Raw genomic sequence first — 24,421 nt, forward strand, 5'->3', positions numbered from 1 at the left:
GGAAAGCGTCACAGACACGAAGAGGCCAAGCGACAAGCGAGAAAGCTCCATCAATTACGACCTCGCCGTCCTCCAGTCATTCACAGGGGTTTATGTGAACGCATGTTTAATGCCAGAATTGGTCTGTTCAGTCATCTGAAACACATCCATGAGTTAATGACATGCTCATTCCATGCAGGAAGAAGGTATGCATACTCAGAATCGAACAGCAGCCGACGACGACGACATGTGAATCAGAGGGGGGCGATGTGCATATCAAATGGGTTCGTTCGATTCAGATCAGAGGCACTGTTTAAATTTAGCCGTATCTCAGCACCGTCTTGCAAAACACTTGATGCATTTTTGATTTCTCAATTGCTTCTCACAACACACACCGTTAGAAGTTATTTTAAAAGCGTAAGTAACTGTCCTAAGATATTATCAAACTTTTTTAGTGAGGAAGATCCAGAATTTTATATTTATATCTCCCTTGTCACTCATTCCCAAAAAAAATGCTATGTAGTTGTGAAGTCGAAAACTGTTGCGACTAAATCTTCCTTAAATCACACTTAAAATCATGGTCAGATGTTGTTCATCACCGTGAAAACCAAGATGAATGTGGTCGCCATAATACAATGAGACGTCGAGGTTCCTCTTGAGCTCCAAAAGTAGAATGGTTCAGAAGCACTTGCAAAAGAGGATGTCAGATCAATGGTTTCCTTTATCTATATCATCTTGACATCATGAAACTCTAAGAATTTAGGTGCTAGGGAGGGAAATAGACACAAGTTAAACCAAAAATAAGTGGGACCAAGGCGTAGGAGGTATGTACACTATGTCAGAAGGATAAGAAATCTCGAATGAATAGATGCAAGTGTAATTCTTGTGGTCCTTATCTCCGTCACCGCACTTCAATACAGAAACACGTGTGTGAGAACAAAATGACATTCGGGGTGAATGTACGACCCTTAATACGACGAAAATCACTTGTTTTTATGAAGGTGATTTGTAAAAACTTGTTGTGGATTCAGCCGCGTCGTAATTACTTACCTTTGCCGACTGATGTTTGTTGCATACTGCACTACGTCTTTAATTTAAGATATAAAGATTAATGAACGTTGATACGCTTAATCATACAGTTTTATTCCAACACCACCTTCGTTTGAGGTTTAGTTTTTGTTGCAACAGAAACAACAAATGCACCTCAGAGATGCTCCGTGACCATTGTTGTTCCGCAAAAGCTGACTCTAACAGAATATTAAAAGATTTTATTTCTTCCCTGTAAACTTTAGTTTCTTCTTAGTTTATTGCTCACTCAATGTACAGCAGTACAATGGTGAGTGTCTCACTCTTTTCTAGCTTACTGTCTCCCTTTCACTACCTTCGACTCTCAGAACTGCAGTCTGATTTGTGAAGGAACTGTGTTTAACCCTGTGCTCTTTGCATTTCATCCATGATCGGTTTGTTGTCACATCCCCTTCAACAGGGGCGGTTCACCTACTAACTACTGTACGTGTGTTTGAAGGGACAACACGTCGATAAGGCAAGGCGTTCTGACAGTGGCGCACTTCCACACGGACGGGTGTGTGGGCACGGAGCGCGAAGTCAATTTCCTGGAGCATGTGGAGTTGCAAGTGAATCTGCGCTACTCCCTGCGGGGCGCCCTCGAGATATACCTCACGTCCGCTGCAGGTATGTGATGGCTGCATGGCCGTGGAGCGCGAAATCATATTCATCAAGCACGTGGTGCTGAAAATAAATCTGTGTTTCTAGATGAGTGGTGCCTTCCAGATATTATCTCGTGTCCACAACATGTAGGTGGTAGCTGACTGGCCACAGGGTGCGAGCTCACATTTATGAAGCATGTTGAGCCACAACTAAACCTGCATTACTAGCTGCATAGTGCCTTGGAGATATTATCTCCCATCCGTAACAGGTACATAGTGGGTTCATGACCGTGGAGTGCGAGATCATATTCTTGGAGCACGTGGAGCTGCAAGTAAGCTTGTGCTGCCAACTATCCGGAGTCTTTTAGATATTACCTTACGTCCGAAACAGGTACGTGGTGACTGTGTGGCCATGGAGACTGGCATCATTTTCGTGGAGTACATAGAGTTCCACATAAGCCTGTGTTACTAGCTATGTGGTGCCTTCCAGATATCTCATGACCACAACAGATACGTGGTCCCTGAAGTGCCAAAGAAGCTGGCATAGGCATGCGTATTCAAATACAGACATATGCAAATAGGCAGAATATGGCGCTGCTGTCGGCAACGCCTATATAAGACAACAAGTGTCTGGCGCAGGTGTTAGATCGGTTACAGTGGCAGGTTATCAAGATTTAAATGTGTTTGAACGTGATGTTACAGTCGGCGCACGAGCGAAACGACACAGCATCGCCGAGGTACCGATGAAGTGGGGATTTTCCCAGACGATCATTTCATGGGTGTACCGAATATCGCTGCGGCCGGGAAAAGATCCTGCAAGTACGGGATCAACGACGACTGACGAGAATCGTTCAACGTGACAGGGGTGCAACCCTTCCGCAAATTGCTGGAGATTTAAATGGCCGGCCATCAACAAGTTTCAGCTTGCGAACAATTCAACGAAACACCATCGATATGGGCTTTCGGAGCCAAAATCCCACTCGTGTACACTTTATGACTGTACGACGCAAAGTTTAACGCCTCGCCTGGGACCGTCAACACCGACATTGAACTGCTGATGGCTGTAAACATGGTGTCTGGTCGGACGAGTCTCATTTCGAATTGTATCGGGCAGACGGACGTGTGTGGGTATGGAGACTACCTCATGAATCCTTGGACCCTGCATGTCAGTAGGGGACTGTTCTAGTTGGTGGAGACTCTGTAATGGTCTGGGCCGTGTGCATTTGGACTGATATGGAACCCATGATACGTGTAGATAAGACTCGGGCGGTTGACACGTACATAAGCATACTGTCTGATCACCTGCGTCGATCCATGTCATTGTGCATTCCGACGAACTTGGACAATTCCAACAGGACAATGCGGCACCCCACACGTTCAGAATTGTTACAGAGGCTCCAGGAACACTCTTCTGAGTATAAACATTTCCGCTGGCCACCAAACTCCCCAGACATGAACAATATTGAGCATATCTGGGATGCCTTTGAATGTGCTGGTCAGAAGAGGTCTCCACCCCCTCGTACTCTTACGGATTTATGGCTAACCCTGCAGGATTAACGGCGTCAATTCCTTCCAGCACTACTTCAGACATTAGTCAATGCCACGTCATGTTTCGGCACTTCTGCGTGCTCGCGGGGGCCCTACACAATATTAGGCACGTGTACCAATTTCTTTGGTTCTTCAGTGTATATTAAGTACGTGCAGCTGTAAGTAATCCTGCTTGTGGTGCTTACGAGATATTTCACATCCATGACAGGTGCATGGTAGATGCATGGACATGTAGTGCGAAATCATATTGATGGAGCGTGTGCAGCCGCAAAAACAGCTGTGCTACTACCTGCGCAGTGCCTTAGAGGTATTATTTCATGTCTGCAACAGGTACGTGGTGGTTACATAGCCATGGAGCACGAGCTCGTATTCATGGAGCATATGGAACTGAAAGTAAACCTGCACTACTAGCTGTATGATGTCTTTGATATTATCTCACGTCCGCAACAGGTTGGTGATGGCTGTGTGGCCATGGAGCCTGACATCATCTTTATCGAGCACATGGAGCTCCAAGTAATTCGGAGTTACACGCTCTGTGGTGTTTTCGAGATATTATCTGACACTTAGAACAGGTACATAGCGGGTGCATGGCTATTTAGTGCAAGGTCCTATTCATGGAGCTCGCTGAACTGTAAATAAACCTGTCCTACTAGCTGTGCAGTGTCTTCGAGGTATTATATCGCATCTGCAACATTTGAATGGAGGTTTTATAGCTATGCAGCGCGATATCACACTCATGGAGAACATGGAGCGGCAAGTTTCCCTGCTCTACTAGCTGTGCGGTGCGTTAAAAGCGGGATCTCTTGTCCGCAACGGGTACATGGCGGCTACATTGTAGGGGACTGCGAGAGTCAGCCACCAGCCTTCATTGATGAAGCATCAGGAGAACAGCTAGTAGCATATTTAGCTTTTCTATTTGTGTTCTATGTCTAGTTCTTAAAATCTTTGTGTGTTTGTGTGTGCTTGCAAAGCTTAAATCTTAAATTCATTGTGTGTTTTTGTATTTGAGAGGTATAGCATCGTTTTTTAGTAACAGTAATGTGAACATTCGTGCATTCTGTAGCATAGCAGTCATTTATTTGTTTTGGAGGGGCAGCCACCGCAGAATACAGCCAGTAAGTCGTTGACCACAATTCAGTCATCTGCTAGCCTCCGTTGGTGAAGCACAGAGAGACTAACGAGTCTCATATTTAGTTTTTTATTCGTTTTCAAAGTTTAATTCTCAAGTTAGTAGTAGCATGATGCATAGAGTGTGTGTGTCCTGTGTGTGGACGCGGGAGGAGCTGGCTGGAGACGCTTATGACCAGGGTGAGGCGTGCTACACTCTGTAGCAACGTTTGAAACATGTGATTTGGTCGTTATTTTAATTCACAACCATATCAAGTGAAGAAGTCATGCTAAACGCCAGCAAATTAGCTTATTACACAAATATTTTCGCATGTATTATTGACAAAATTGGCCGCGCGGGATTAGCCTAGCGGTCTAAGGCGCTGCAGTCATGGACTGTGCGGCTGGTCCCGGCGGAGATTCGAGTCCTACCTCGGGCGGTCGTGGGTTAATTTAGGTCAAGTAGTGTGTAAGCTTAAGGACTGATGACCTTAGCAGTTAAGTCCCATAAGATTTCACACACATTTGAACACTTTTTTGACAAAATTGGTTACATAACCGAAAGTACATATTATTACCATGACTTTTTTTCTACTCATGTCTAATGATTTTTAATATGTAATTAAGAAAGCAACTCATGCAGCTCATACATTAGTTCAACTGTTTGCTTTGCTATTTTGTTGATTCTTGTGCTTTTATTGTACTTTAATGTGTTGCAGTTATAATACTTAATAATGGCCTAAGGCCGAAATCTAGATTGCGGAATACAAGCTGGTTTACAGTCAAATGGGAGTTGTTTTTGTTGTGGTCTGGACCAAGCAGGGAAAAAGGAATACAAACGTTTCAAAAATGAGATCGACAGGAAGTGCAAAATGGCTAAGCAGGGATGGCTAGAGGACAAATGTAAGGATGTAGAGGCTTATCTCACTATGGGTAAGATAGATACTGCCTACAGGAAAATTAAAGAGACCTTTGGAGAGAAGAGAAGCACTTGTATGAATATCAAGAGCTCAGATGGCAACCCAGTTCTAAGCAAAGAAGGGAAAGCAGAAAGGTGGAAGGAGTATATAGAGGGTCTATACAAGGGCGATATACTTGAGGACAATATTATGGAAATGGAAGAGGATGTAGATAAAGATGAAATGGGAGATATGATACTGCGTGAAGAGTTTGACAGAGCACTGAAAGACCTGAGTCGAAACAAGGCCCCGGGAGTAGACAACATTCCAATAGAACTACTGACGGCCTTGGGAGAGCCAGTCTTGACAAAACTCTACCATCTGGTGAAAAAGATGTATGAGACAGGTGAAATACCCTCAGACTTCAAGAAGAATATAATTATTCCAATCCCAAAGAAAGCAGGTGTTGACAGATGTGAAAATTACCGAACTATCAGTTTCATAAGTCACGGCTGCAAAATACTAACGCGAATTCTTTACAGACGAATGGAAAAACTAGTAGAAGCCGACCTTGGGGAATATCAGTTTGGATTCCGTAGAAGTATTGGAACACGTGAGGCAATACTGACCCTACGGCATATCTTAGAAGCTAGATTAAGGAAAGGCAAACCCTCGTTTCTAGCATTTGTAGACTTAGAGAAAGCTTTTGACAATGTTGAATGGAATACTCTCTTTCAAATTCTGAAGGTGGCAGGGGTAAAATATAGGGAGCAAAAGGCTATTTACAATTTGTATAGAAACCAAATGGCAGTTATAAGAGTTGAGGGGCATGAAAGGGAAGCAGTGGTTGGGAAGGGAGTGAGACAGGGTTGTAGCCTCTCCCCGATGTTATTCAATCTGTATATTGCGCAAGCAGTGAAGGAAACAAAAGAAAAATTCGGAGTAGGTATTAAAATCCATGGAGAAGAAATAAAAACTTTGAGGTTCGCCGATGACTTTTTAATTCTGTCAGAGACAGCAAAGGACTTGGAAGAGCAGTTTAATGGAATGGATAGTGTCTTGAAGGGAGGATATAAGATGAACATCCACAAAAGCAAAACGAGGATAATCTAATGTAGAATTAAGTCGAGTGATGCTGAGGGAATTAGATTAGGAAATAAGACACTTAAAGTAGTAAAGGAGTTTTGCTATTTGGGGAGCAAAATAACTGATGATGGTCGAAGTAGAGAGGATATAAAATGTAGACTGGCAATGGCAAGGAAAGCGTTTCTGAAGAAGAGAAATTTGTTAACATCGAGTATAGATTAAAGTGTCAGGAAGTCGTTTCTGAAAGTATTTGTATGGAGTGTAGCCATGTATGGAAGTGAAACATGGACGATAACTAGTTTGGACAAGAAGAGAATAGAAGCTTTCGAAATGTGGTGCTACAGAAGAACGCTGAAGATTAGATGGATAGATCACATAACTAATGAGGAGCTGTTGAATAGGATTGGGGAGAAGAGAAATTTGTGGCACAACTTGACTAGAACAAGTGATCGGTTGGTAGGACATGTTCTGAGGCATCAAGGGATCATCAATTTCGTATTGGAGGGCAGCGTGGAGGGTTAAGAATCGTAGAGGGAGACCAAGAGATGAATACACCAAGCAGATTCAGAAGGATGTAGGCTGCAGTAGGTACTGGGAGATGAAGAAGCTTGCGCAGGATAGAGTAGCATTGAGAGCTGCATCAAACCAGTCTCAGGACTGAAGACCACAACAACAACAATAACAATGGTATAACAGCTAGGCTGGAAAGCCTCAAAGCAAAAGTAAATAGAACAAACATATGCAAGGTGCAATACAAGTGAAGGAGGATCACAATTAAATCTGAAAATTTTAAAATATATTACCATAATATTTTAAGGCAGAAGGCCGCAATGTGTTTGCCTAAATGGTGAATTAAAGAATAAGGTTTTAAGCGGCTTAAGGCACACAATTGATTTTACAAAATTCCAAAATACATAAAGTCCAGTAAAAACAAGAATCTTTAAATTATTTGCTATTATAGATTACAAACAGACAATTAAACACCGGTGAGAAAGATAATACAGAAAACGGCACTCAGAACCCTCCAGGGAAGTCGGTCTGCTCTCGTTCACTTAGGCGAGACAGGTGGTGAACCCAAGTACACTTGATCCGACGGAACCCAACCAGGGGACAGCCACAGACCGACCGACACAACGATTGGCTTGCCACCAATCTGTACATGAGAACTCAAACACAAAAGGTTACGAACGTGATAATCCACAGTGAAGTATGTATTAGCTGTCAACACTACACACCATGTTGGACAGCGACAACAGGTGAGGAAAGGACGCTGCCTGAAATTACGTTAGTGGCCACGGCAGGTAACTGGATCACTAACGGTCACAAAGCAGAAAGTTCCGCTGGTACACTTGAATTTGAAATACGGTAACACAGTTAACTTCACCCAAAAGGAACACTGCCTGAATTTACGTCAGTGGCCAGGGCAGGTGACCAGGTAACAAGAACACTAACGGCCACAAGGCAGAAAATTCCGCTGGTGCACTCGAATTGTAGTCAACCAATATAGCTAACTGCATCGCATGGCGGTTAAATTTCAGCAATAGAAACACTCGGTGTTGCTCACAGGAAAACCTCCCCAACAGCGAACTACCGAAACGAACCACCACAGCATGAATGGACGTGGCTTGGGTAGTTGAAACCACTATTCATCTTTGCCGTCCTGGGTCGGTGAACCACGAAGCTCGTAGCGATCGGACAGCTCCACACACGCTCCGACACTGCGAAGGACCGCCAGCGGAGCCAGCCGACTGCACCGCGCGGAGATAACTTCCCTGGTCCGCAGCAACCGACCGACTCCTCTCAGAATGCCGACAACATCTAAAATAGTCGTCAGTGGAAATAACGCCAACTGCACACACACCCTGACAAACACGTGCACGAAGACCTGAACGATACCCAACAGTAACTAAGCATGCACAAAGACAAATCGAGAGCCGAAACGCGCGCGCGCGCGCGCGCGCACACACACACACGCACACACACACACACACACACACACACACACACACGCACGGCCGACTCATGAACGATCGGCGAGCCAAATCCCTTCGTCTGGTAGGGCGACCGACCGACGATCCACAAAGACCGTGGCCCGGCTCAAGTGATGCGTGGCGGCAATGGTCGGGCGAGCCATGTCGACGCAAACCTCACTGCTCCTCCAACCCGACTGCACTAGTGCCGCATTGCGACTCCCCGACAGGCAGGTCCGGACTGCGCTCCAGACGCGTTCCCACTGACTGGCAGCCCGAAGTCGCGACCCGTACGCACCTACGACAGACAACGACCGGGAAGCAATAGCAGTCGAGCGAAGATACTACGAGAGGGGATATATCGATACGCGTTGCTAGCGCCGGTCACGGTTAGGCAAAGCAGTAACTCAGTGACAGTAGTAATTTAAATTAACGTAGTGAGGGGGAAGTACGTTAAAAACAGGATGTAAAATACATGATGGCGGGAACACGAGCCACTCACGGCTCACGGGCGTTAAGGAGGCACTGTTGGTACGCCTTGATCCATCTGAGCGGTCTGGTGCTCAACAGTTGCTCGTCTCTTCGCCTATATACACCTCCGCAGCCGTTGTTCACCCCTATTCTTCATGACCCCGTGGTGCAACACAGTCGCCTTGGCACCGCTTTTGGACAGCGCCATTGTACCATGCACTTTTTACTTCAAACACAGCATCACGTGAACAGTTAAAACTTAACCGTTTCGGAAACACTTCCAATTTTGGCCCAAAAGGCAATATCGTGCCCCTTTGGACGTCAAATAAATCGCACAGTTTCCTCATTACGATAATGACTGCACTGTTTTCGGCATCCCGCGACACGTTTTACCCGCGCGGTCTAAGGCGCTGCAGTCATGGACTGTGCGGCTGATCCTGGCGGAGGTTCGAGTCCTCCCTCGGGCATGGGTGTGTGAGTATTTGTCCTTAGGATAATTTAGGTTAAGTAGTGTGTAAGCTTAGGGACTGATGACCTTAGCAGTTAAGTCCCATAAGAATTCACACACATTTGAACATTTTTTGACACGCTTTATTTACTCGTCACTGCTAGCGATGCCACCAGCGAGTGGTGTTTGCACGTTGAAAATAGGCGGTGGTCTCGTTAATGCGAGTGGACAGTGTATTTGTTTTGTTCTGTTATTGTTAGGAATCAGGAGTTAGAGTTCGACGATAGCTTCTAGTCGGATGACTCTTGTTGATTACACACCTGAAGATAGGAGGCTTCAGCTGAGAGTATTCGGCTTGAAGGTTTCTCGTTTTTCGAATCCGCTAAAATAATTACAAGTGAAAAGAAAGCATTGAATTTGATGCAGAGTTCGTATTTACGAGACTCGCCATATTACTTGAGAAATAGAGCAATTTTTTATGGCAGTGACAATAATTTTCGTACGAAGAAACTCCTCGTCTTCTTTCCTTTTCAAGTGCCGGGCTACTGACTGGGCTTATACGACTCTGTTACCTGTGTTATTCGGCAGCACGTTTCCATTTGTCATTGTATCAGGTGCGTTTGTCATTTTCAGCATGACCATTTTTCTTTCAAGCTTTCCTTTACATTGTTTACCACAGCCTTCAGTTTTTCTTAAAATGTCATTGGTGATGTTTTTTGCTTTTCTCTCTTACCTAATCCTACACTTCATTGCTACAAAACACGCCTGATACGCAATTTTTTTATAGAACTTCAAAAAATTTATGTCTGAATTCATTTTCAAAGGATCTTCTAACTGTTTTTACAAATAGTTGATATTTAAATCTAGCTTATTTTTACAATATTATAAAAAGGACAGTGGCCACTCACCATAATGCGGAGATGCTGAGTCGCAGAAAAGCACAACAGAAAGACTGTCGGAAAGTTAGCTTTCGACCAACAAGGCCTTTGTCTAAAATCGACAACATACAAACATACACACTCACGTTTGCGTATGTATGTTGTATTTTACAAAGGCCATGTTGACCGAAAGCTAACTTAACTGTATATGACTCCTATATTCAATTACATATGGCTAGAACGAAATGATTTTGATGCAGAGACGGTATTTATTTAGGTCACCAAATCACATCATATTTTTATAATGCAGTTAAGATAATTCTCAAATAAAGAAACTCCAATTGCTTTCTTTTCAAAGACCATGTTCATTCTTATTGCCAAATTCAGATGTCCTTTTCCTTGGTATCCACGATATTTATTTCGTTCTTTTATAATGCAGTTAAGATAATTATCAAGTAAAGAAACTCCACCTGCTATCTTTTCAAAGACCATTTTCATTCTTATTAGTGGTGGGCAGGAAATCGCGTATCTGTTAGAAATCACAGTGACTGAGAAGTCACAGATATCACAGTAGCAACTTTACAGAATCTAACTGCGATTTCAGTCACAGTTAGCAGTCGCAAGTAGTATTTCACATTCAAAGACGTGAACCATCTCTTGGTCGAATTTAGCACTGCTTTCTGCGATTTCAGTGACAAGTCGCAACTAAGAGTCGCAAGTAGCAACTAAAAAGCGCAGTTAGTACTGCCATCTGTTGAGCAAAGTTCATACTACGGTATTCGCTACCGAGTCAAACTGCGATTTCTGTGACAAATCGCAACTAAGAGTCGCAAGTAGCAACTAAAAAGCGCAGTTAACATTCTTTTCCTAGTGTCATCTGTTGAGCGACGTAGGTACTTCGTTATGAGAGCCTTGTGCCTCACGAGATCGATGTGCTGTGTGTGCATATGAAGGGCTTATTTCAATAGTGGTACAAGTCCATTTTTGTTCATTTTGAGATACAGAGTCGTAAAGTTAAATGAGCGCTGAAAAATCTGCAGTTGAGATACCAGAAATATTCAAGCATATGGCTTCTTGCTAGAGATGAACCTTTATTTATGTTTGTTTGGATCACTAATTTCAGAAGCATTATAGACAGAAACGTGGAGGTAATGGACTTGTACCACTATTGAAATAAGCCCTTCATATTATATGACGACATGCACATTCAGCATCAGTTATGGTTGGTCAAATACTGCTGTGACTCTGAATGTATTATATTAATAAGAAGCAACATTGCCTTTTTCTCCTGAAAATATCATGTAACGTAACAAATGTGTTTGATTCTGCTTCCAATATGACAGTTTTGGTTAATACTCCACATGCCTACAGGACTTTGCAATGTTAACACAGCAGAACTCAGACATCTGTATAAGTGTAGAGAAATGAAAACAGTCATATGAATGCCTCACTTTTGTTCCGACACAGTTCAAGACTCGGGAGAAAAGTTTTACACCTGGTGTTCTACATGGCAACTTCACACACGAGAACTTTTTGCCGACACTACTACCACCTACATAAGTAAGCTTTTCCTGTGTTACTTTCAAGTAATGCACTTAAGCTATTCCTGATTTAACTGGAAGATCTGTACTTCCCACTTTCATATCAACAGCCTCAGAATGCATATTGTAGACTTCGGGATATGTTACAGGTCAGTGTCACACCAAGATTGTGGAGAAAGCGGGGGGCGGCATGTCACTCTCCAACAAGTGTTTACCAATAAGTAAGTGGCGGAAAATTATGGGTATAGGACGGCTTAAACATGTGGAAAATGAGATTTTTATTATTCACTCACTGTATTTGACATTTATTATTCCTTTAAAATCGCACAACAACTTCAATAAAACACAGTTTAATCATTCACAAACTTATTTCACAATTATTTCACTTTTAAACTGCCAATCCTCTAAGAGCTGTCTTGAATCTTCACGAGTCTCTCAACAGCCTTGATGTGGATAGATACGTACAGCAACCAGTAATCAGAGTCAGAACTGTGTCTGCAAAAACACAAGGATTATTAAACAATTTTTGCTGTCATTAATTACTAGCAATATAATTGACAGAGTAGATTGCTAATATTTGCTATAATGAATATCACATTTGCAAGAACGATCTCACTGAAGTAATTAAGTCCATCGAAACGCTTAGAAACTAACCTCTCGTCTGACGAAAACGGTCTAAAGACGCAGTGGCAATTTCTTCAGATCTGTTGACAATGATATTTTGAGTTATCACTTTACTGAGTGGCTGAAATGTAGTTCAGGTACCTGTGAACATAACAATATGTTAGAATTTATTTTCTAAATACGAACTATTACGGTACTGTACGGCTACTTACATATTAATTACACTATTAATATTTTCACAGTTGTTTCTTTAATGCAAAATTAAAGCCAACGGAAGAAAAAACGTAAAACATACTTGCCAATGACAGGTTTGTTGAGATGCAATTTTCTGTGTTGACAGATGTAACTTTTTCATACGGTGGTAAGTCGCAGAAATAGCAGTGGCGGAGGGATACACGACCTATGTTCCTTAACTGCGACAAATCACAGTTAAGAATAACAGATACTGAAAAGTAGCATTCACAGAAATCACTGATATCGGAAAATCGCATTTTAGCCCATCACTAATTCTTATTGCCAAATTCAGATTTCCTTTTCCATAGTATCCACGATATTTATTTCGTTCTTCTTCAGTCAAAATGAACTTCTTTATTCATTGTACTTTGTTGAATCCCGGAAATCTATCACTGATTTGAAACACAGAAAACATTCTTTACAGTGAGTATACAAACCTCACTGAGCCAAAGAATTCTGCGTCAATACGATTTGAATTTAGACGTCAGTACCTACATTTAGCGCTCAAGTGATTCACATAACAGTAAAGACCACCATGAAACGTAATGTGTCATAACGTAGTTCGGCTACCGTGGCAGACGTTTATATTCAATTATGTCTAGAAACCAACTGCGAGAAGTTTTCGTTAATTAGATTTAGACTTAGTTCCTCCAATTTTAGGCAGCATAACGGGCAACGAGTTTACACGAGCCAACTCTATCAGTTGTCAAATTTCCAGCTTTCTCCCAGTTCATGTTCTTGCATTGAAGGTATTTCCCAAAATTCCATGTATTACGAGGTTTTCTTCTACACAGTACAGTCACATTAATGCGATAAGCTATCAAAAGACTGCAGCGTGGTCCACTACGAGGCGTGTAGGCAAAGTTTTACTGAGGCTCTGGAAGGTACAGAAAGGAAAGCGGAGCCATGCCCACTCCAGCGCCGTGGCCAGCTAAGGTTGGTTTATCAGCTGTGGGTCCAAATGTGCAAAATGTGAGAATGTGTGTGAAATCTTATGCGACTTAACTGCTAAGGTCATCAGTCCCTAAGTTAACACACTACTTAACCTAAATTATCCTAAGGTCAAACACACACACCCATGCCCGAGGGAGGACTCGAACCTCCGCCGGGACCAGCCGCACAGTCCATGATTGCAGCACGTAAGACCGCTCGGCTAATCCTGCGCGGCGGTTATAGGTCCATGGAGCGAAAAGACCAGTCGAGGTTTCCCATAGATTTTCGATGATGTTTAAATAAAAGGAGTTTGATGGCCAGGGGAGTACACAAAATTCATCCTGGTGCCCCTCCAACTACGCACGTACACTATGAGCCGTGTGGTACGTTGCATTATGTTGCTGCTACTGCTGAGGGAAAACAAACTGCATGTACGGGTGGATATGGTCGCCAAGGAGAGTTGCACAGTTACGATGATCTATGGTGCCTTCGCCAGAATCATGAGGTCTCACAGGAAATGCCAGTAAAACATTCCCCAGACCTTAACGCTCCCTCCCCCGGCTTGGACACTTTGCTTTCGGACGATTCACGCCGTACAAAGTGGTTAGCAAACTGGACTCGCATTCAGGAGGACGACTGTTCAAACCCGTGTCCGGCCATCCAGATTAAGGTTTTTCGTGAATTCCCTAAAGCGCTTCAGGAAATGTTGGTTCCTTTGACAGGGCTTCACCATCCTACCCTATTCAGGGCTTGTGTTCCGCCTCTAGTGACCTCGTTGTGAATGAGACGTTAATTAGTTTTAACATTCTGCGTGGCATCTGTTTGTTCTAAGTGGTGTCTCCCTACCACTTTCGCGCAACGACGCTCTGAGCGTGTTTTTTAGAGAATAGACTAGTTTGAACCTGGGACCTGTTGCTGGTAAGGTGACACCAGACCACACATGACATGTAGAGTTCAGAAGAGTTCAGTGAGACTAGCGATGATGTAATCAAATACTTAATGATTTCAGCGTCAGCTCCACTGCACTCCCTGTAAAAGAATCTTAATACTAACTAAATTTAGTGGAAGGGGTTCAAGGCTTTCCTATTTTTAGTTAGCTGGTAAAATAACGTCGAGAAAAGTATTTAAGTTTACCATTGGAAATTTTATTCTACTCACAAAACATTGTTTATAAATTGCACTATTGATAAAAGGTTCAAATGGCTCTGAGCACTATGGGACTCAACATCTTAGGTCATAAGTCCCCTAGAACTTAGAACTACTTAAACCTAACTAACCTAAGGACATCACACACATCCATGCCCGAGGCAGGATTCGAACCTGCGACCATAGCAGTCGCGCGGTTCCTGACTACGCGCCTAGAACCACTACACCACCGCGGCCGGCTATTGATAAAAGGAAATGTTTTCATACAGGATGATAAGAACCAACTGCATTCAACAAAAATGTGAACGAATATTCCCTGAAAGGGTTTCCAAGTTCTACAATGGATCGAACGATGACCTATGCCATATCACATCTATAATCTAGATTTAAGTTGAGTTTCATAAAAGGGAAAACTATCAAAATGAAAAATACAGTGACCCTCAATTATCTTTAATTATTTATCTAAATTGTCATAAAATACAGTGGCTGATGTGGCTTCTCAATAATTATGTAACAGAAAAATCATTACGTTCCAGATTTTTACTTCAAGTAGCAAATGTGAACACCAGGAGGTTTAATTGACGATCGACACTAGTATTACGTAAAAAGGGGATGTAACAGATGAGACTTCTGCAGTTCTGAGTGAAGCCTTATGCGCTCAAAAATGCGTCATCGCGTGTGTTCATTAACTTGTCAGTGTTTAGGCAGCGTCAGGGGGCAGCGGGCGGCGCAGCTCCACGCACCTCGCCATCTCGGAAGCAACTCTCCTCTAACTTCTCATTACTACAATTTACCGAAGTGGTTTTAGAAAAGCTATCTGGCTGTGTTTTCAACTGACCAATCAGGGTCTCAATGTTAACCTTAAGCTCCGCCTACAAGAATTCTGTCTATCCAATGAGAAACATTGTACTTTTCGTGGTGGGGCAATGTTTTTAACGTTTGCAACGTAACAGGGACGCGAAAAAGTCTCATGCTAAAACTTGCAGCTGGTGTGGCCCTTTTAGTGTTATTGTAAGATCTATACTGTCCTTCTGGAGGGCTCTATCTTTTAACATGGGCTGGGGGTGGTCCTGGCGGTCAGCAGGCGATGTGGGTGTCCGTCCTTTATCGTAGGGCCTTCTAGCTTAACACGGTTCTCCTCTTGGCTTCTGTTCTCGTTTCTCCCCTCGGAACTGCGTCTGTTTCATGGTGGGAAGGTATGACATGCATTTAGGCGTTCTTGTGTTAGTCTGTGGTATTCCATTTGCTCACTCGTTGATCGTATTACTTTGGTTAATTTAATGTCAGGATTTATTCAGAGCTATGTGACATACTGCCGGATTTGCTTATCATGTCAGGGTTTTCATGGAAAGTGTTGAATTTGCCTGACACCTTACATATCACCACCCTTCGAACTTAATTTTTGCACTGAAGTTAGGCAATGATTGAATTGTTGTCTAAGTCAGTCAAGAATTATTCCTTTATCTAAATTTTGTTGCCTACTGTTCAGCCACGTTATTCTGGTTCTATGCTAGGTTGTATTACTAATTTATATTTTTATATTCTTCCACATTATTCTCAAAAACATGTTTATATTGACAAGAAAAGAATATTTTAATGCTGTTACCATTATTAATTTTTAATTATTTTCTTTCTTTATTTAAGTCTCAAGTTTGTTTTTTAAGAAGTTTGCTATCGAAAGTGAGGAGTCTTTCACATCGATTTTTGTAGAAATATTTTTTTATAAATGTAGTAATTAAGTAAAATCTATTCCTAACACATTTTCTAAATATCATGTACAAGTAAAATGTTTTTGTTTCTAGACACTCATTTCACCATTGTAACACTAACAAATAAGAATTATTTCCATGAATTGCTTTGACAAAGAAATATACATACACAAGTATTGAGATATTATCCTAACAAATTGTACAAATGTTAAAAAAAAAGGGAAAACATCCAAGAAGATAATTTTTTATTCTTTGTTTTTATAAGGAAAAAAATAAGTAAAATATTTTATTTTTATGAGGAGAAAATAAGTGGCATATAGTTTTAGTGTTTATTATGCCTTACTTTTGTTCTTTATATACTCTCCATTTCAGAACTAATGACTTATTTTTATCGATAGTCTATTTTTTACTTAAGTCGATAGTCAATGACTGTTATTTTGTAGTTTATTAGCTGTCTGGTGTGCTTAACTTATTTAGTTTTTCACACGTTTCTTTTGCACAATTCCTACACCACATAATTCGATTTCACACATTCACACAATCCTATGAATGTTTAAGCATGAGGTTGGCGAATGTTTTGGCATGAAGGTGATGGACTTGAGCGAGATGGATGTGGGCAAGTATTTGATGTACAGCTTCGTTCATTGTTCCTTGTTGGCTTTGCAACTGTGTGTTGCTGTTGTGGAGGTCCCATAAAGGAATGGCGTTGTGAGTGCAGAATCTCGTGGTTTACTGGCTTTGTATGCGTGAAAGTCATCGTTATGTGTCGCTGAAAGAGGTCGTTTTTTGTTGTGATACTTCGCACTTGACTAGATTACAATAGGATAGGGATTTGGGAAGGTATGTCATCTACTCTTCACCCATCTTCTTTCTTGGTCTCAATCTTGCGAATCTTCAACTTCTGTTATTCCTGCTTTCTCTCTGCTTCTTACTTGATTCTTGGTTCTTCTCTGGTCAGGATATGGGAATATTTATTGATAACTAGACGCTTTGAAGTTCTCCTCTTAGTAACAGTTTGATAAATTGTTTGGACGTGTCATTTTTACTTTGTGGAAGTGTTCTTCAGTTTCGTACTGCAGCATGCTGTTTAATAGCAGTAGTGTGACGTTTATATATATTTTTTGCCAGTGGTGGCTTGCCCAAGCGGTCTTCTCGTCGGGCCGTTTTTTGCTCGCTCCGCTCATTCAGGGCGCCCCGGGACCCTTCTGGCATTCTGTGTCCTGTCGTGTCTCTGCAGGGTTCCGCCTCTCTGTGGTTCCACTGTCCTTTCCCTTCTCTCGACGCTTCTGCCTTGTAGGAATCAGGTCTTGCTAATTACGTCCTTTCCTTTCTTGATACTTCTCTCGTTGCAACTTGTGGGCCATTGCTTCTGGTTCTTGCTGGATTTTTTTACAATGATTCTTACAAAAAGTTTCACTTATAATCATCTAACATATGTCTAGTACCTACATTGTTTTACACCTTCTTAAAAAGCTTTAAAAATTTTGGAGCCCTTTCCATGTTACAATTCTAAGATATAGTGATTCTCGACTTCTACAAGAATCCTCATATTCGTTTTTTATTTTTGTGTAGTGTCATGGTGTATAGCATTTTAGTATTTCATGCTGTTATACTATCTACGTTTTATCACTTCACCTTAATCTATAGTACTATTGGTGTTATTTTTTGTTTTTGTTTTTATTGGAACTACTTTCTTTTCCCCACCTTCCTCTCTCTTCATTCTTCTTTCTCCTGACGATCTTATTTGCAACATAAACTTGAAATTATGTGCTAATTATTTACCAGTAATAAAATTAATCTTCAAACTTTTTGATATGGCTCACATGGTGAAGTCCTAAGGTTTTGCCTGTTTTTGGGTTCATTAGTTCTACAGCATTATCATGAACAATTCGGCTAATTATGACAGGTCCTTTGTATGCAGCGTAAAACTTATGTATTTTGTGTTTCTGTTTGCTGGAGAGATGGTGTGTTTTTACAAATACTTTCTGGCCTACTGAGAATGTTCTTTTAATTGCTATTCTATCTCCTCTTTCTTTTCTTTTAATGGCTGCCTTTCTGATGTTGGAGAGTGCTGTTGCTATGACTTGTTTGTGCTGTCTACGTGGTACAATAAGAAATCTAACATTTTCGATGGTTATGTTTGGGGGTTCAATATTTTTAAGTACAGTAACTGGAGGTAGTAGTGTAGTGCTATGTGGCATTTCATTTATTACTTCTTGAAAATCTTTAAGGTATATATCCCAAGTGTTGTGTCTTTTGCCTGCATATAATCGTCATAAAGTGCCTATGTCCTTCATAGATCGTTTTGCTGGATTTACGCTAGGGCCATTATCGAAATTATTCGTTCCACTCGACCTACTTGTCTGAGAAAATCTTGTCTAAATGCTTTACTTATAGTAAGACCTGTTGCCCGTTTTAATGGTGTCAAGGTAACATATTTAGAAGTGAGTTTCAAAACGACAACTATGAAAATATATCGATTTTTTGTGTGTGGGAGGAGCCCCATCCAATCTGTTGCAGCTATTTGTTTTAATTTTTTAGGGATTATTGGAAACATAGGTGGTTTGGTTTGGAATGTGACGTGTTTAGCCCTCATACATTTTTTTGCATTTGACTAATACTGTTCTGATTCGTCTTTCCGTATTAGGAAAATGGCTTGTTTGTTTCATTTTCAAAAAGCATTTCTTTGGTCCAAAGTGGCCATTACTTAAATGTGTATGCCATATGTACTTATTAATTAGTTCATCTGGGATATAAATTAACCATTCGTTCGTTGCAACATGTCGTCTAAAAAATAAAACATTGTTTTTTACGAGATAGTGCTGTCAAATGTCTGTAAAATCCTTACTTCTCCACTTGTGTTTGATTCCTAGTATTTTGGGATCCTTGTCCTGTTCTTTGCCTATGTTTTTCAATGCTGTCGTAATGTAGATTTCGAAAGGTACTTGTTTCATACAGTACATTGTAAACTGGTGTTCTGCTGCTTCCAAACCTATGTTATTGGATGCACCCTGTGGACATCGTGATAAAGCATCTGCTAATACATTCGCTGGTACTGGTATGTGTGTAATAGTGAAGTCAAATTCTTGTAGTATTAACATCCATCTGGCTAACCACCCATGAGTTAGTTTGGCGGATAACAGAAATTCTAATGCTTTGTGGTCAGTGTATACTTTTGTTTTTCTTCCGAATAGTAAGTATCGAAAACGTTGGAAGCCCCATACAATGGCCAATGCTTCCAGCTCCGTGACTGAATAGTTTTTCTCACTTTTTGTGAGTACACGACTGGCAAATGTAATTGTTCTATATGATCTTAGCCCTGCCTGTTCGTGTTCTTGGAATAAAACAACTCCTAAACCTGTTTTCGCGCTATCAGTGGCCATACAAAAATTTTGTGTTAGATCAGGATGTGCTAAAATCGGTGCTGTTGTTCGTGCGTTTTTCACTTTTAAAAATTCTTCATTGGCTTGTTGATCCCATACCAATAGCGTGTTTTTTCCAGTCAATGCACATAGGCGTGGTGTTGCGAGAAAGTCGATCCAAATAAATTTTTTATAGAATCCGGTGAGACTTGTAAATCCTCTGAGAGTTTTATTATTATATGGAGTACAGAATTCTTTGATTGCCGTTTGTTTTTCTGGGTCGGGCATTACCCCTTTCTCTGAAATTGTGTGTCCTAGAAATTTGACCTCTCACCTTCCAAATTTGGATTTTGTTATATTTACTGTGACCCCATGCTCTTTCATGCTCTTTAAAAACTGATTGAATGTGTCGTTGTGATGTTCCCAAGAGGGTTCTGCTATAATCACATCATCAACATAACAAGAAATTCTTTTGTAAAATTTCAGGACTGAGCATAGTATTAAATCCCTTATAAACGCTGCTGATGATATGTTTAAACCAAATGGCAATCGTTTAAATTAGTAACAGCTACCGAATACGATAAATGCTGTAAATTTTCTACGTTCTGGGGCCAATTCTATTTGCCAGAAACTACTCTGTAAATCAATTGATGAAAATATCTTAGCACTGTGCAAGTTTTGTATCAATTGCTCTAATTTTTCTGGGCGATCTGTCTCAGTGATTATGATTGTGTTGATCTGTCTGGAATCAAGCACTAACCTGATGCTCCCATCTCGTTTTGTACAATATGGAGCAGGCTGTTATATGTGGAGGTAGCTGGTTCAATAATATCATCATCTAACATTTTAGATATCTCCTGGAATACTTTATTCCTGTAGCTTAATGGGATTGTATAGGGTGGCACTCTAAATGGTTTGTGCTGTTTTACTTCAAACTTGTACTGAAAGTGTTTAATACTGCCAGTCTTAGGTAAAAATTCCTCTGCTTTATGTCGTAAGATACCCTCTAATTCTCTTTTACTGTGTTCCGAAATACCTTGAACTTCTTGCAATTTTTCGTCGATTTCTATATGGACTTCTAACATGAGTTGAGGCGATTCCCCCTTTTGTGCATACCATTCTAATTCTTCATCCTCTTTATCTCGCATCATTCTTAATTGTTTGTTTATAACTGGTATTTCCTCTAATTTTAGCTTTTGCTCAAAGAGAAGTGTGACATTCCTGAATGTTGCCGGCCGCGGTGGCCGTGCGGTTCTGGCGGTGCAGTCCGGAACCGCGGGACTGCTACGGTCGCAGGTTCGAATCCTGCCTCGGGCATGGGTGTGTGTGATGTCCTTAGGTTAGTTATGTTTAAGTAGTTCTAAGTTCTAGGGGACTTATGACCTAAGATGTTGAGCCCCATAGTGCTCAGAGCCATTTGAACCATTTGAACCTGAATGTTACGCTACCTTTCCCCATATCTATTATCGCTCGTCTCTCATTTAAAAAATCTGCACCTATAATCAAATCTACAGTTAGTTTCGGTATAATCACGAAGTTGGCTTCGATATTTTGCCCTTGGTACGAAAGAGTTAACCTTGTTTGTCTCGTAACATCCGCAGCATTGTTTCTAATAGGACCTCTTACTTTAATCTGGCAATTCCTCATTGGCATTACACTACATGAATAAATTTTCTGAGATCGCGGTCAGTTCACTTCCGCTATCAATTACAATATTGACTGGGATATGCTTTACCATGACCTTCACAATTGGTTGAAATTGAAAGGGTTGGTTCTGTTCTTCTTCTTCTTGCATCAACGAATCCTCCACTGAATCATACATGAGTTTTTTCAGGAATTTCCCTTGTGAATTCGAACTTTCTGTAGGATAAGCTTCGACTGCTACTTCTCTCTCTTTTATTTCCTCTTCTCTATTTCTTCCTTCATTTACGCTTTCTTCAACATCCTCTACTTTTTCCTCATCTTCGTCTATCTTCTCCTTCTTCGTCGCTACTACCACATAATCGCATTTAAATGCTCTAACTATCGCTTCATAACTTCCTTCATTATATACGTTGGGTTGTGTGCCCACTAGTAACTTATTTTAAACTTCTGTCGACTGCGCATTATCCTCATTGAATTCGCATTCCATGGTTTCCATCTCAAATAGCTCTTCAATACTCATTACTTCGTCCTTTCCTCCTACATTCGTTGTGCATGCCTCTGGTAATTCATCTTCCTCGTCAGTATTCTCCCAATTAATTTCGTCCCAACACGATATTGTTATTTTCCTGTCTTCGTTTTCATCTGGTCCCTGCGGTTTTGTTTCTTCCTTCTTCTCTTCTCGTGATAAGGTATTTACTACTCTGTTCAAGGTGCTGCAATTATCCTGGGTCGGTGCGTCATTCTCTTTGGCATGGGCGCTTAGCTGTCAATTCGAACGTTTTTCGTGGTTTGGTGGTCTTACCTCCACCTCTTCTACCTGTATTCTCTTTTCTTGCTCCGCTTGTTGATATTGGTTTCCTTGTTGATAATTTGTCGGTCTATTGGTTCTCCAATACCCGTTCTGGTTGTCATTGTTCCCTTTGTAATAGTTGTTGCCGTTCCTGGGTGAATTATAGTTATTGCCATATTCTCTTGTAAATCCATAACCGTTTCTTTGTTGAAATCTGTTGTCGTTTCTTGGTGCGAAGTTATCACGTGGTTCGTAATTATTGTTTCTTAGTACTGTGTCTTGTGGATTCCACTGCTTTTTGCTTTCTTTTTCACGTGCGCTTTGTCTTTTTCTTGCGTCATCTTCCGAAAATATAAACTCTAGTTCCCTTAGAATTCCTTTAAATGCTTCGACGTCATTGTCTCCGCGACCTACTAATGATGCTGGTATTTCAATGGTAACTTTATCGCGCATAATTTAATCAACTCTCCATCACTGTATGGTACATCTAAGCATTGATTTTTCTTTGCCATTACTTCGAAAAATTTCACGGGACTCTTCTCTCCTGAATTTTCAAAATATGTGTTCTGTAATAATTCGTACTTCACTCTGTTCTGTGCTTCGCTGGACCAATATCGTGAGAGAAACTTCTCTCTGAAATCTTCGCACGATCGGCATGTCGCTGCACCATTCTGCATGGTTTCTGCGACTGTTCCTGACATGTGTGCACATATAAAGTCTAATTTGTGTGCTTGCGTCTAGTGTTCTGGTAATCCTACTTGGAATTGATCAATAAAAGTTCGTGGATGTAATGAGTTTCCTTCTCGAAAGTGCTGAAATTTTCTGACTGTGAGGAAATGATCGTTGTCGTACTTGGTCGTAGTTCCATATGAAATTCGCGATTCTTCGCCACTTTTGTTTCTGATCATTTCTCCCGTCGTTCTTTCCGGTTGTGGTAGATCCATTGTATATTGTCCACTGTAACTTTCACCTATCCTTGCTTCATATCGTTGGAGTGGTACGCAATAATTTTGTTCCATCGGTTGTGAACGTGTAGCTGAATGCATTGCACTGTACCCTTCGCGACCTGGCTTTCCATTGTCACGTATTGGTTTGGTATCTTGTCTGGCTAACCTTGCCGCTTCATTGCACTATCGAAACTGTCTTTAAACATACATTTGTGGTTCTGCATGTGTTTGTGGTGCAGTTTGTTCATCAAGAATTTCGAAACGTGTTTGTTGCTGTGCAGGCTGTCTGATTTCACGTATGTTACTTTCCGCCTGTGATTGGAATCGTAAATGCGTAATATCTTCGTTAATTGCTTGTTTTTCCGGCGGTGTTACAGATACGGATGTGGTTGCAGACTCAGTGCTTGTTCGATCCTGTTTATTACGCTCTTCAATAGTTTGCAAGAACTCTGTTCGCAATTTCTGAAATTCTTGCTTCGTTTGCGCTTCTATTTTGACTATGCGGATATCATATCTTTTCAGCGCTGCTTTTGTGATACGTTTGTGTAACACACTGTTTCCAACAATTTCATGCGCTGTACCTGCTGCTTGTCTAGTAATTACGTTTATCTGTTTCTCTAGTTTCTTGACTTCTCCCTGGGTGTTGTTACGTAATGTTTTGATCTCGTCCTGAGTGTCATGACGCAATGTTTGTACGTCCGCTTGTACCTTGTCAATGTCTGTTCTCAGTTGATTGTGACCTGTTATTAAGTTTCCTATCACTTCTCGAGATTCTTTTGCCTCGTCTTCAATATGACTTAGGTGTAACTGAATTTTTTTGTTTTGTTCTTTAATCTCACGCATTTGTCTCGTGGTTTCTGCATTCTGAATTTGAATTTGGTTCGCTATTTCTTTATTTTTCCTTGTCATGGTTTCCGTAATTTGTTGTAATAATTCTGCCAGATTTGTGGGTCCTATTGTGTTTTCTTCCGACGTCCTACGCTCTTGTTTTCGCCCAAGTGTTGGTTTGCAACCGATTGCATTGAACTGTGCGATGACACGTTTCTGCTCAAATTCCTTGTACTCTGTGGTGAGGGAGCTCTGATTACTTGTACTATGGGTTCTACGTATTCAAGACGCAAGTTAGAATCCTCATCAACTGTCTCTCTACTTTCCTGCTCCTCTGTCGTATGCTGACCTACGTTTTCTGGGCTTGGCGTACATTATCCTCGTTATGGTGCGTTATCTGTCCTATTTCTCGCGATACTGCATCGTCTGTTGTACTGTCCTCTATTCTCTGTCCATCTTCATGCTGGGTCTCTACCGCAATTCGGTCAAGGTCTCGATCTGCCATTGCTAATCTTTCCGAATCCCTTATTTTCTGTTTTAAAAGCAATTCACGCGCTCTACTTCACGTCAACATGCGCTCATACGATCTCACGCGTTTCATAAACTTTAT

At 41.2% G+C, this 24,421-nt stretch overlaps 1 protein-coding gene across 2 annotated transcripts in view; it reads left to right on the forward strand.

Annotated features, from left to right (window-relative positions):
- The window catches only part of LOC126199013 (neuroendocrine convertase 1-like), a 522,936-nt gene that overhangs the window by 455,769 nt on the left and 42,746 nt on the right, over positions 1 to 24,421 (forward strand). For both annotated transcript variants that reach the window (XM_049935697.1, XM_049935696.1), the window contains exon 11: positions 1,505 to 1,671. In XM_049935697.1, the coding sequence (XP_049791654.1) occupies positions 1,505 to 1,671 (167 nt within the window). The remainder of the gene's footprint in view (positions 1 to 1,504; positions 1,672 to 24,421) is intronic.

The sequence above is a fragment of the Schistocerca nitens genome, chromosome 8 (genome assembly GCF_023898315.1).
Source record: "Schistocerca nitens isolate TAMUIC-IGC-003100 chromosome 8, iqSchNite1.1, whole genome shotgun sequence".
Taxonomy (NCBI): Eukaryota; Metazoa; Arthropoda; class Insecta; order Orthoptera; family Acrididae; genus Schistocerca; species Schistocerca nitens.